Source organism: Mercenaria mercenaria, chromosome 2 (genome assembly GCF_021730395.1).
Source record: "Mercenaria mercenaria strain notata chromosome 2, MADL_Memer_1, whole genome shotgun sequence".
In the NCBI taxonomy this organism is placed as follows: Eukaryota; Metazoa; Mollusca; class Bivalvia; order Venerida; family Veneridae; genus Mercenaria; species Mercenaria mercenaria.
In genome coordinates, this window is record NC_069362.1 from 17,320,635 (window position 1) to 17,333,581 (window position 12,947).

The following is a 12,947-nucleotide window of genomic DNA, read 5'->3' on the forward strand; positions in this document are numbered from 1 at the left end:
AAGGCAGATATCGTCAGTTTTCGCAATTTTATGTTATCTAAGGGTCAAATCTCCAGAAAAACTTCTAGAATCCAATTGGTTATGAACTCTGGATAAGAACTGTTTTAGTTCGAGAATAGACACTGCCTTTCAGTTCGAGAACAGACACGGCCTTTTTGCGATATGCAGTCCTTCAAGGGTCACTTAGAGGATCCGACTGGTTGAGTTATTAGTTTGTTAAGCATTGGATACGAATTATTCAAGCTATGGACTGCGCCGGACACTAGTTTGGTAAATCAAGGGCAAAAACTGCCGTCACTGAAACCATCTACTAGTAGCTTTTTATCGAATTTGGTCGAGATATTATGTCCATAAATATCGTGGCCAAGTTTGCTGAACACTGGATAAAAATTTCTCCGTTAGAAAGCGAATTAACATCTTTAGTGGACACCGTCCGCCCTCAGACGATCAAGTATATTACGTCCCGTTTCACGTGCATATGAAATTGCGATTTTTTTCACCAACGAAAATTAACTATATCTTGTTTGAGAAGTAGGGAAACTCAATGTTTTTTCCCCCATCCAGTGATACCTTGATTACGAAACATGTAGGTCGCGAGTTCCATCCCACGCTCCATTTAACTAACATTCGGATAAGAGTCCCGTGTATAGATGCTTTACACCAGGCATGCATGAAAGCCAGGAAAGCTTCTGGAATTTGAGCGTTTTGTGTATGTTGCACTGCCATCTAACTCAACGTTTTAACAGTCTTTTGGAGGATTCACTTATATGAATTACCGGTGGCAACTACGAATAATATACATATGTTTTTTTTCCGTGAAGAAGGAGGGAAATACACATAAGAAAGTGACTGTCAGATATTAAACCCCTCTTAACAAAATCAGTTTATCATTACTTTTCGGAAGACGTTCTCTAGCGACCACAGATACAACTATCATTTGCATCCTGTCTAATCTACAAATCTCTCAATCTTTGCTTCCTCCTATTCTTAAAATTTGATTATATCCTGGTACAAAATTGACAAACAACGCACTTAAGATACCATTTCCGTAAAATTATTGGGATTGTGTAGATTATTTTCAATTTAATTCAGTCAATTTACTTGATCTGAAGAAAATGGCATTGTTCGGTGTTACTAGTTTTGTCTTTTTTGTCTTTTTTACAGTCACAAATGGTAAGTCTACACACTTTTATTTTTGTACCTTTATAAATATTCCATAAAAAGCAAAATTTTCTTACATGTATATACAAAAAAAATGTAAATGTAAAAATTATATCTCTTTTGTAAATGTGAAAATTATATCTCCTTTTGTAACTTCTAACTTAAAAATGTCTTTAAGGCAAAGAAATATACTAAACCTGTACATGATATGATTCCTGTCAGATGCTCGTTTGAAGGCTATACTCTTGAAATCTTTGAATCTGTTCTTTTTTCATGTTTTGATGCAAAAAGTATTTCTAACATTGCGAAATAACAAAGAATGTAATGTATATTGAATTCCTTTTCAAAATTTTAAAAGCATCTCAGATGGAATCTTTTAACGTTGTTTTTTATGTTTAATTAACAGGAACATTTTGCAACAATTAGTGAAATATCGCTTATTTTATAGACAAGGCCAATAGAAAGCTGTTACAAAAAAAGATATTGAAAAGGCTGCATTTCACCCGAAAATTATAGTCTCTTTTAAAACGGCGAGTGAAAGTTCAGGCATTCTCAGCCTTCAAAGGTTCATCATCATAGTCCCGAAAGGGAACCATATTAGACTGTTAATATGCGATAATTTATCTGAGGAAGTGTCTCATGAAGACAATTTTTCTTTGTGTCATTATTATCATTTTGTTATATTGTACAAATCCAGGAAGTCCTACAGGTCTGGACAGTTGTTCCCGATGCCAAAAGATGATAACTTTAGTCAACATGATGGTGAATGAACAAACCGTAAATATAAACCATGTCACCAGTAATAATTATGATAATCATATTGTGTTATTATATCTATAAAAGGCAATTTCAATTTTAAATGTTACAGTGCAATCTGCTTTTAGAAGTTTAATTCATCGTATCTTTCTAGTGGCAATACGCGTCCAAAATATTTGCACATATAGTTTTCATCAACAGAATCAAATATGGATATGTTATTTGGCTTGCTGTATCTACAATGTTATTTACAGAAACTGTTGCAATTTTTTTTGTCAGAGAAATGAAATACTAGACACCTTATGTGAATCACTTTCGGCTAAGGAGCGAGAGATGTGCTCAGAGCTGAGTCAGCTGTCTCCTACCCAACTATGTCAGCAGTTCGGTCAGTGCGCTCCAAGAAGCCTTTTGTACGAGAGTAGCTCGAAGCTCACCACTGACCTTGACCTCTCAGGTGAGCATATGTAACTACGTGCAACAATTTTCGTATGTTGGCAATTTTCAATTAGAACTTCATCGTAATTAGAGCATAAGACGAAATGTTCATCAAACACATTAGAAATTAGAAATAAATGTATGCGTTTCATTACCTGATAAATCTATTCTAACATTAGCTGGAATGTCACATTTGGTTGGTTGGTTGGTTGATTGATTGATTGATTTTACGGAGCATCGACTATCGGATCGCGAGTTCCTTCCACGGACTTTTTAATGTCTGAAGTCGTTCTTTATACCTCCTCCACTTCGGAGACTTGCCATTGTCTTCAAGATGTCATTTATGTAGTTGCTGTAGAGAGGGAGGAAGTACAGATACGGAAATCCAGAAATACCGACATTACGGTAATACTGGTATTTCTGTACGGTTACTAGTACGATACTGTTGTGCCGAAGTGCAATCTCCTATCCATATTAGTAATATATTTAAAGAATCATATCAACTGAATCATTATCTTTACAGATATGGAACGTTTCCGTTTACCCTGTTTACTCTGCCAGAACATTATGAAGATTGCGCAGGCTTTCCTGAAGTCGAAAGATCATCAGGTAACGTTTTACTTTAAATACAACCAAATATGAAATGTAAAATTTTAAGCATGTATGTTCAGTTGCCCTTAGCGGTCTTTGCAAATAATACTTTATATCGTCAGTTTGGATTATCATGAAGGATAACGCAGTAATTAATTCGCAAATGTCTAATACAAACATCTACTATGTCTGAATTGTTTTTACCTCATTACAAATAATGAAAAAATAATAAAAAAAAATGTAGCAGAATTTTAACGCGGTTTTACGATGTCTAACAAGTCTTGCAAGTAATACACATTAAAACTTTTTATGTCTATATCAATGCATTTTTTAACTGTATTTGCAAGTTAATCTTATTTATTCTTCAGAAATTTCTAAAGCACGTTCTGAAATCGGTCTGTCACTTTATACCGTTTCTTACCAAGAAATGTGTGTATTTTGTGGATACTTACGGTAGTTTGGCGATCCATTTGATTGCCCGGTATCTCACCCCAGAGTCGTGCAAACTGTTCCACATCTGCCCTGCAAACAACTGTATGTTAACTTTCATTCAATAAATTTTACTGTAATATAACTTGTAATTGTAATTAAGGGAAAGAACCTTGACAGCACAGTGCCAAAATTATATGTTAAATGAAATAAAAACTTTTTACTATCAATTTTTATGATCTACATGACTGTCAAGAAAATAATGTTTTCCATTACTGTCAACATGCAATCGCCTTGAAACAATTATTTACTGGAAATAGCAATCTAATTAAGTGTAGACTTTGGGGGAAAAGTGACATGAAATTATATACTGATTAAAGCTATACATTTATAGTTAAAAATAATAAAGTGAATTTTTTTATTAAAGCAATAGCATTTACGGAGGATGAATGCACATGGTGCAGGCTTGGGGTTGGCGTAATCTATGACACAGTTCAAGATCCTGCCCTAGAAACAAGGATTCAGGAGCTCACGCAAGACGTGTGCGAAGAATATGTTGAAAGTGGTGATGAGGTAGGAATTAATCATATGAAAGTAAACAAGGACATTATTTCATTCATATCTTATGGGACGCATACTGAAAACTGTTTCTGACAAATTGTATTATAATGTTGATGTGACAAATAATGGTGATGTACAATGTATGTTGAAAATAGCAGATATTATCAGTTAAACGGTTTGTTGGTAACCGGATACAGGATATACTAGAATAGTGTCGAAGGCCAAATACATAGTAGTTTGGTAATAACCGGATATGTATTTCTATAAAACTGTCTTCCTTTTATTTCAGTGCGAATCTATGGCAAAGGAGTTGACCCCATACCTAATCCCAGTAGCAGAAGAACTTCGTCACTCAGACTTCTTCAAAAATGCGTGTGAGGTAAATAATAAATATCGTTTAAAATTCATTTAGTGAATACGACTTGGCACAATTTTTCTTTAATTTAAGCACAAGCGTGCCTTTTACCTTTTATTTTGCAGTCATTAATCATAAGATTTTCTAAAGCATAATTTGTCGAACCAGATGGCTAATAAGAACGTAGCATTTTATATATTCTGGACCGTTTTAAATTGATCATACTATTGTTGTTGTTGTTGTTTTTTTTTTTTGTTTTGTTTTTTTGTTGTTTTTTTAAGAAAAAGGACATAGGCCTCACATATCCGTAATTGTTGGTAAATATTTGTTTCTCTGAAAACTGGCCATCACATTGAAAATGTGAATACAAATCAAACGTCAATATGATCTGTTAGATCGGACATTAGATATTTTGTTTTGATCCGGGTCTACTTATTAATGCACTAAATGTAGTCAACTTTGGTTATCACGAGTCATATCTTACCATCACAAATTGTTTTGATATACTAGTTCCGGATCTTTGCAAACCCATGGTCGATCGCACAGGTTTTACATCTGTCTATGCAACATATTTCCTCGGCGTCTTCTTAATAAGACCTTTATCCTAAAAATGGTAATGCAGTGCGAGTGCATCCTATCGCAAAATATATATTGAACAACCACACTATCATCTAACTGCATTTTCGTTTATTTCAGAGGGCAAACATCTGCTCTGATGATGAGAATGACGTCACGATCGATTATTAATTACGGATGCAATACTTTATGTGCGCTAGTGCGCTTTACATTTTGTTCGGAATTTAAAACAGGACATGCACGATATTTTGTATATTATTATATGGTATAAAATAGACCCTTCAGAAAAATGTATAGTTGACATTATGTGATCGATTGTTTTCTGTATAACGTTTATATGTCTGCTGTTCACAAGAAAACTATCGCCGTTATCAACTACTAGTACCTTGCTATCGAAGAACTAAAGGCTTACGGTTTAATTGACTATTTTCTGATCATCAATTTAAAAATGTTAGAGGTAGTAACAAACGTACATAGTGAATATCTGTTTGGCCCAGTGTTAGATGAAAATACATTTCAAAAAGTAAATATCAGAAGCACAATTTCCACAAATGGCAATTCATGACATATATCTGCATTATTTCTCTCTTTTCTTGTGCTTATATAAGTCCGCTTCAGAGGCTAATTTCGTCCGCAAGATAATAATCTGTAACTGGCTGCATGTTCGATCCGCGTACACTCCAATCCCATATGAATTTGCAATTATAATGAAATCTGAGAGCGGTATGTCTTACATTTTTTACAAATGTTTGATTAAAATAAGAATTATGTAGAATTTTACACAGCTTATAAACTACATCACTACAGTATATGGGATGTTTATGAAGATTAAGCACTGTTTTAAGGTTTGTTTTGCATTCCTTAAAAAGTTCGGATGATCTGTGGTAAAGTCTAGCGAAAGCCTTCTGTAGTTTATAATAGCGAAGGTAACACGGTTGTAATAACCTTTTTGCAATGAAAATATTTCTATAATTACAGCCTTCTAACACGAGAAAGCTCTTGCAAACAAATAAAATTTTATTTATAGACACCGTAAGATGTTGCTTGAGGTTACAACACACTAAATAGCTGTTCTTCTTTATTCTATACATTGTTGAATTAACTTTTGTTTCTTTACATGCCAAATAATTAGCATATCCTCTTGCAAATGTGTATAAAGTTAGAGCTACCAGTTTTCATTTTGAGATTTTGCGGTAAATAAGTGTAAAGAACAATACATTTCCTTTCCGACACTATTTGCTAGCATAGACATCAATCAGAGAAACACATTTCAAAGTTTTTACATGAAGGAATTCTGCATTTAGGAAAAATGTTATACTAGTAATTCTTTTGTTAAATTCATAAAATATTTACATATAGAACCAAATACATTTTTCTCTAAAAGTACCAGGTAAATCATTTATTTAGCAAGGATAATCAAAGTTGAGTTTATGATCATATGCAGAATCAGTATGTGGCCAGAGAAAATGTTGCGCATTACTTTAAACAAGAGATGCAGTTTCATACTTGGATTCAGTGTTGTTATATTTTCTTGTCCTTTGAGATCATGAAGTCCATTCAATATCTATGTAATTCCACTTAAGCTGATGTTATGAGGCGTGGGGGTATTCATGGTATTGTACTTTCCATCACCTCTATTGAACAGACTCGATCAAACAAAGTCTGCTATGATTTTATTGGTTGCATTCTGTGCTTAATTTTTTATTGATATAATGTATGTGTACGAATAACAACAAAGATTACTGTCCGTTTCTTGATCGATTTTCTTTAAGGTAGACAGGTTCAGATGTTAAACTTAACAACATAGCATGACTGCCAAAATGTTTTAGTACAACCTGCCATCAGCGGCATTCATTCCTTTACGAAGTTTACGCTTGATATTTCCATTTTGCCGGGCATCATACGTTTTCGGGGAGAATATATTCTGGAAGGAATTGTCGGAATCTTTTGAAATATGTCCTTCTTGACAGATGTTATCATTTAAATCGATTGGAAATTGTTTGCAAGAAATATATCCTTCTATGGAAAATTTATGGTCATGCATACCCTTATCTGATGAGAAAACAAGAAGAATATTTTGGTGGAAGATCATCTATTGATTATTTTTTAAAAATCGAAATCCTGTAATATTCTGAACATTGATTTTTGAGTCTTCAAATTGTCTTCAAAGTTAACAAATTTTCTTGCTGCCATTTTTATGTCACAAAGTAGCCTCTGTGCAATAAAATTTCCCCGAGTTTTCTGACCTTTTTTTTTTTTTTTGGCCAGGTATTTTTACCGGGTAAAAACAAACATACTGTCTTTTTTGGTAGAAACCCTAATTAATTTCTCGAAATCTTAGTTTTCTTTGTTGATACCCCCAAAGGCCGTGAAAGTTAAAAAAAAGAATACGGTACTGTGTTTTACGGGCTTTGGGGTCGTTTTTTTGAAAAATTTTAAACTTAAAAGTTGTCCATGAAAGGGATGCCCCCGGGCCCCTATGGGGTGTTAGGTCGCATCAGAGTAGATGGCAATTTGCACAGGCCTTTTTAGACCAAACCAAAATAAGCCCTTGACTTTGCGTTTTGAAAAGGGAAACATACTGCCTTTTACAGTAAATGCTTATGCAAAACTGAGTTAGGAAAAAAAAACGAAAAAAAAATTCCCAATGCCCTTGACATTAGGCAAGGGTCCGAGATTTTTATCTTACATGTTGTTTTATCATGGTGACGGGTTTTACAGGTTGTTTGAACGCCCATACATGAATACAGCAGTTATGATATGACCTTGCCCTTTTAAAAACCTTACACGTAAGAAACGTTCGGTAAGTCTGTTTGCTGAAGTAAAAAAACCAATGAACTGGTCCCTCCCCCCCCCTTTTTCCCCCACCCCCCCCCGTCGCACCCCTTTTAAAGGTTTTCCCCCGCCTACAAAAAGCGTTAGGTCAGTGTTATCCCAATTTCATCCCTTGAAAAATATATTTCCCACAAACAGCTTACATATATCGTAAAAAAGTACCTCATTACTACTGAGTAAAACTATGAAATATTAACAAACTGTGTAGCAATGACCTTGACCAAAGCAACCCAAATGCTGAAATTTGGGACTCTGTGCAAGATACAAAGCTTTCATTAGAATCCCCAAACCTCAATAATGACTGATTTTTACATCCCTTTCCCTAAATTGGGTTTCCCCCCTTGCCCTGTCAAATAATTTTTATTTTTGATATATTACTAAGAACAAGTATGCGCAGATATGCTTGAACCTTTTTTCATTCTATTTTTCTAAATTATAGTTGCTTTTTGCTGAAAATAAAAAAATTTTGGTCATTTATGGACGTTTTGGGGTGACAACGGTCCACACACACAATTTATATAAAATAGTAAAATGGAACAGCAAATTCCGTTCTTGAAAAAACCCGGGGGCGCATTCGGCATAAAAACCCTGAAACTCTGAAGACACCCAGTTTCCTAGTGACCGAGAAAAAATTGTAGTCCGAACGCTTTAACCGGGTAACTTAAAATGAGGGAGACGTTCCCTTATCAGTTTAAACAGTTCAAAGGCTTTTGAGCTTAAAAATAATAAAGAAGGGTTACATTTTGACACATAAATGACTTCATTTTCCAAAAAAAAAACCTATCGAGAGACAGAATCCTCGTATCAAAATTTTATTGAGTTAGTGAACTATATTTATTAACGATATAGGCTGTAGTTGCGTGTATTTTACTAAGTTTGCATTTTTAAAGGGGCAAAAAATAATGATTTTTTAAAACGAACTTAACCTAATAAAAGTATTTTGTGACTAAAATAAAGGACAGACGACTGGTACGTTGTTAGAGAGAATGGTACGCTCATCAAGTAAAAAATAGACTTTATTATAAAACGCTTTAATTTGGATCAAAAACACTTGGATAAATGTTCAGCCCATAATGTTTAATAGACAGAAATTTCTATTTTTTTTTAATTAATATTTAAAATTATTCTCGAAAAAGAGCTGAAACAATTTAGTCCCTTATTTAAATATGACCTACAAACCCCGGGGTCATTTAAATTTAAGGGTGTTTGGTATAATTACTTCTTCTTTTTTTATTGTTGTGACTAAAATTCTTTTAAGGAAAACAGTGGAGACCCGATCACAATCTGTTTTACAGTGTTCAATCTCACTGTTTGCCAAACCTTTTTTAAAGAAGAATAATCAAAAATAATAAGCCAACTCTCTGACTGTCTCTACCCCCCATGCAATAATTTCTTTTTTTTTAAAAGATGTCTTTTTTAAATGACTAACTGAATTCACCATCGAAAATAGCACTAACAAACTTGCTTTTTTAAAACTTTTATGTGTACACCCATGAATTGCTAATGTATTTGATTTTTAAAAAGACCAAGTCCCAGTTTTTGTTTGGGGTTTGGGGGGTTTCAACCCATTTCCAAAAATCTTATTCCCATATATGATGCCAGTCACAATGGAAACAAATTTCACTCTCCCGGCAAGCTTGAAAACCCTAAGGGCTTACCACCCAATTTCAAAAGGAACTGACAACCTACTTCATTGGGACTGAATAGGTTGCAAATGGCCATGGGGGAATTTCATCCAAAACCGGGATAAACCCGTGACCTTTGGCCCGGGGGGACGAAACATCAAATCAAAAACCCAAAAAGAGCATTTCAATTTACTCTGTATTTATAAGACAGTAAAAGGTTTTAAAAGAAAAAGGCAGACGCTCCCATCGAGGGCAATTTGTCAATAGGATGATTTTGGGTTATAGAACGAAATAAGATTCAGGAATTATTTGCTTGATTCTCTGACCTCACTTAAAAATTTTTCGGAACGATCACCGCCTTTCCCAGTTTTCAGCAGGGGGTGAATTGGGGTTTAAAAGGGAATAACTCGAGAATCCCCGGGGTGACTCGGTTAGCTCGAGTAGTATGCCGAACGCGCCCCAATTTTACAAATTTTGGACAAACAGAAACAAGTTTTTTAAAAAAAACACCAATCCAGCCCCATAGGGACCTGGGACAAAAAATGGGGCCTTGTTTTTAAACCTAAATATTAAAAGAAAAAAAAGTAAGAAATATGACCCCCAACAAATGATACTAGGGATCTTTTTGAGTGGGGGTAAAATTTTCTTTACATTTTTTTCTTTTGACTCATTTAGGAGAAAAAAAAAGGGCCATATTTTTGCCCCCGGTGATACGGGTTTCTGTGGCCCAATCGTATAAATAGGAGGGGTGCATGATTCTTTCTTCCCCCCCCGCCGGTGGGCACGTCTCGAAAAGGCACAGGGAGGTTTTTACGGAACTGGTAAATTATTTGCCCTTTTCTGTCATGTCCTGACGAAGCCGCAGGAGGGTCTAAAAGGGGGACGTTTATGAAAGGGGCTACCTTTTGTTTACGCCCCGGGTTAACGGCATGCAGAGAAGATCCCGACTTTCCCCCAAACCCTACCTCAACGGGGGTGCTGGGGGGGAGGGGACTTTAACTCCCCGACGAGGGGCCACACTTGCGGCTCCAACCCCCCTTGTTAAAAGGGGCCCTTGCTTGCCCCCCAGTATTTTATTGTCATGTAACCCCCCTCCCCTTTTCGGGGACTGCCGTTTTTGGTTTCCTGGCCAGATATGACTCCGTTTGGATTTAAAATTTTTTGGTTTTTGCTAGTGATAGAATTTAAAACCTTACGGGGTAGCGATACAATACAGATGAGCATCGAAAGCTGAGACAGAACCTTATGTTTTAGCAGTAGCAAGTTCAGTTTTCACACGAGGTTTAACGTTGTTGGGGAAGAACAGCAAAGGGGATGGGGTTTTACCATATGGGAGTTTAATGAATACATACACTAACCCTGAGCTCCGAGTCAGAGCAATCATATTTTAGTTGCCTCTTTAACTAAGGGACATGGGTACTATGCCCCCAGATCGAGTTGTTGATTCAAAGCGTTGACGAGAAATTTAACAAAAGGACAAGTCAATGTTATTCCAGCCTATAGGGTTTTTAACTGTTTCTTGTGAAAGGGTTTTAATTTGAAACATGGTGATTTGCCTGATCCCTGAAATTATCTACTCATAATTGAAATCATTTAAGATCATTGGTACACGAATCTTTTTGGGCGAGGTAGCCGAGAAAAAATTAATCTGAGGTATTGGTCTCACGATCTACGTTTTAACAAAGGACATTCACATCGTTTTTTAACAAATCTAAGACTATCACTTTAACGTTTTACCCTTTTTTTAAAGTTAAGTACCAAAGGGTGGGGCATATAACTCGTTTCTTGACAGACCCCCTAAAAAATGAGTTTTTCCCCTTTATTTTGGGGAAAAAATAGGGGAACGACTGTATCTAATTTTTTATGGGCTTTCACAAAAGTAGACACTTAAGGGTGGTGGGGGCTGCGCGTTTCATCGGGTCATTGCATTAAAAAACTTTTTACCTTTTCTTAATCATTTTACAAACCCTCATTCCAACAAACAAAGTAATCCCTGAGGTATTCCTGACATTTAACAAAATACAGCTATACAGCTGTTGCTTTCCAGGACCTCTTCCACAAAATGCAGATTTTTGCCCCAGAAATTTTTAAAATTTTAAAATTCCCCCAAGGAAAAAAGCTGTAAACCCGCCCCCCTCCCCCCCCCCCCCCCCCCCCCTTAACAAGGCCCCGAACCTGCTGAGCCCAAAAAGGTAATAAAAAACCCATTTATATAGTCCTAACCAAAATTTTTAAATATAGTCAGACAGAAGACAGACAGAATAAAAACATTAAAAACTTTGTTTTTTTTTAAAAACTGCAAAATTTAAAACCCACAAATGAAGGGGCCCCTAACTCCCGGAAAAACACGAAACGTAAATTTCAAATGTTATAACATCTAAAATTTGTTCACCCGATAGCTTTAGCGTATATTTAACACAAAACAGAAAACAATAGTTTATTATTAAAGTTAAATTTTTTCATGAAATTAAAAATATTATTTTTAAACAAAATGCACTAAACCACCTTTCATTTTTTTTCACCCTTTTTCCTCATTCGAATCCTGTGACCAACATTCTGGGGAAAAATACAACAGCTTTTGCTTATCAACAACTGGTGTGTCAAAAATGTGAAGCAGGGTTTTTCTCCCAAAATGTCTTAAAAAAACAATATTAAGGGGAAAAAATCACTTTTTCTGTAATGCCGCAATCTTTTTTGTTTTGGTAAAGGCTCAGTGTGACCCCCCCCCACCCCCCCCACCTCCTTTACGGGACTTGAACTTGCACCAGAACTTCAACCCCTGGGGTGAAAAAAATGACACGCAAAACACGAGTAGTATACACCTCTCATTATTTCAAATACGACTTTTTAGTGTAAACTTGATCTTTGGGCTAGAGCCCTCTGTTTTTGGTGTGTTTTTCTTTGTGGCGTCTGATATGGGGGTTAGTAATGTAAAGTTCATTCAAAAACTGACCATTTTGACAGTAGGGCGGGCTTTTTCCAAATACACACAAAAATACCATACACGGTTGGGTGTTAACTAGAACGTCACAGGGGACTTTCCCCACCAAACGGGCTTTTTCAAGAAAATGGCAACCGTAAGAAATTTTAAAAAAAAGAGCTCGTCAAACGAAATGCCCCCCCGATGCATTCAGTAATGCACAAGGAAAAAAAATTATATCTCACTGTAAAAAAAAGTTTACCATCTGGTTTTAAACTGACCTCGCCTTTTAACCATTAACCCAACAAAGATTACAAGTGATCTTGGGGCCATCCACTGGCCCTTTTTGAATGTTCCAAATTTTTAAACCTCAAGTCAAAAACAAGCAAATTTCATTTCGGTACAAAACAAGTGTATGTGGGCCCAAATTTTAAAGCTTGGGTTGAGAAATTAAAAGGGGGTCCCAAAGATCAATTTCAATTCAAATTTCATTTTGGAAAACAAAAAATTTATGTGCTTAAAAAATTTGGGGGGCTGTAGCTTGAGAAATGGGGGGTAGGAAAAAGGGAAAAATCAAAGTCAAATTCAAATTTATAACACAAAAAAGCATGCGGCCAAATTTGAAACCTTTGCTTCAGAAAAGGGGGAAAGTAGGTCACTAGGGCAATCCAAAATCAAAGTTCATTCGGTCCAAATATGCATG

General features: G+C 35.6%; 1 protein-coding gene across 1 annotated transcript; it reads left to right on the plus strand.

The window, feature by feature from the left end:
• Positions 1 to 1,020: 1,020 nt before the first annotated feature.
• LOC123563388 (prosaposin-like) lies at positions 1,021 to 6,375 on the plus strand. Its single transcript, XM_045356144.2, has 8 exons — positions 1,021 to 1,173; positions 1,859 to 1,938; positions 2,197 to 2,371; positions 2,876 to 2,961; positions 3,312 to 3,477; positions 3,800 to 3,945; positions 4,223 to 4,312; positions 4,985 to 6,375. The coding sequence occupies exons 1-8, from the start codon at positions 1,116 to 1,118 to the stop codon at positions 5,033 to 5,035; spliced, it is 852 nt and encodes a 283-aa protein (XP_045212079.2). The 5' UTR covers positions 1,021 to 1,115; the 3' UTR covers positions 5,036 to 6,375.
• Positions 6,376 to 12,947: the final 6,572 nt, after the last annotated feature.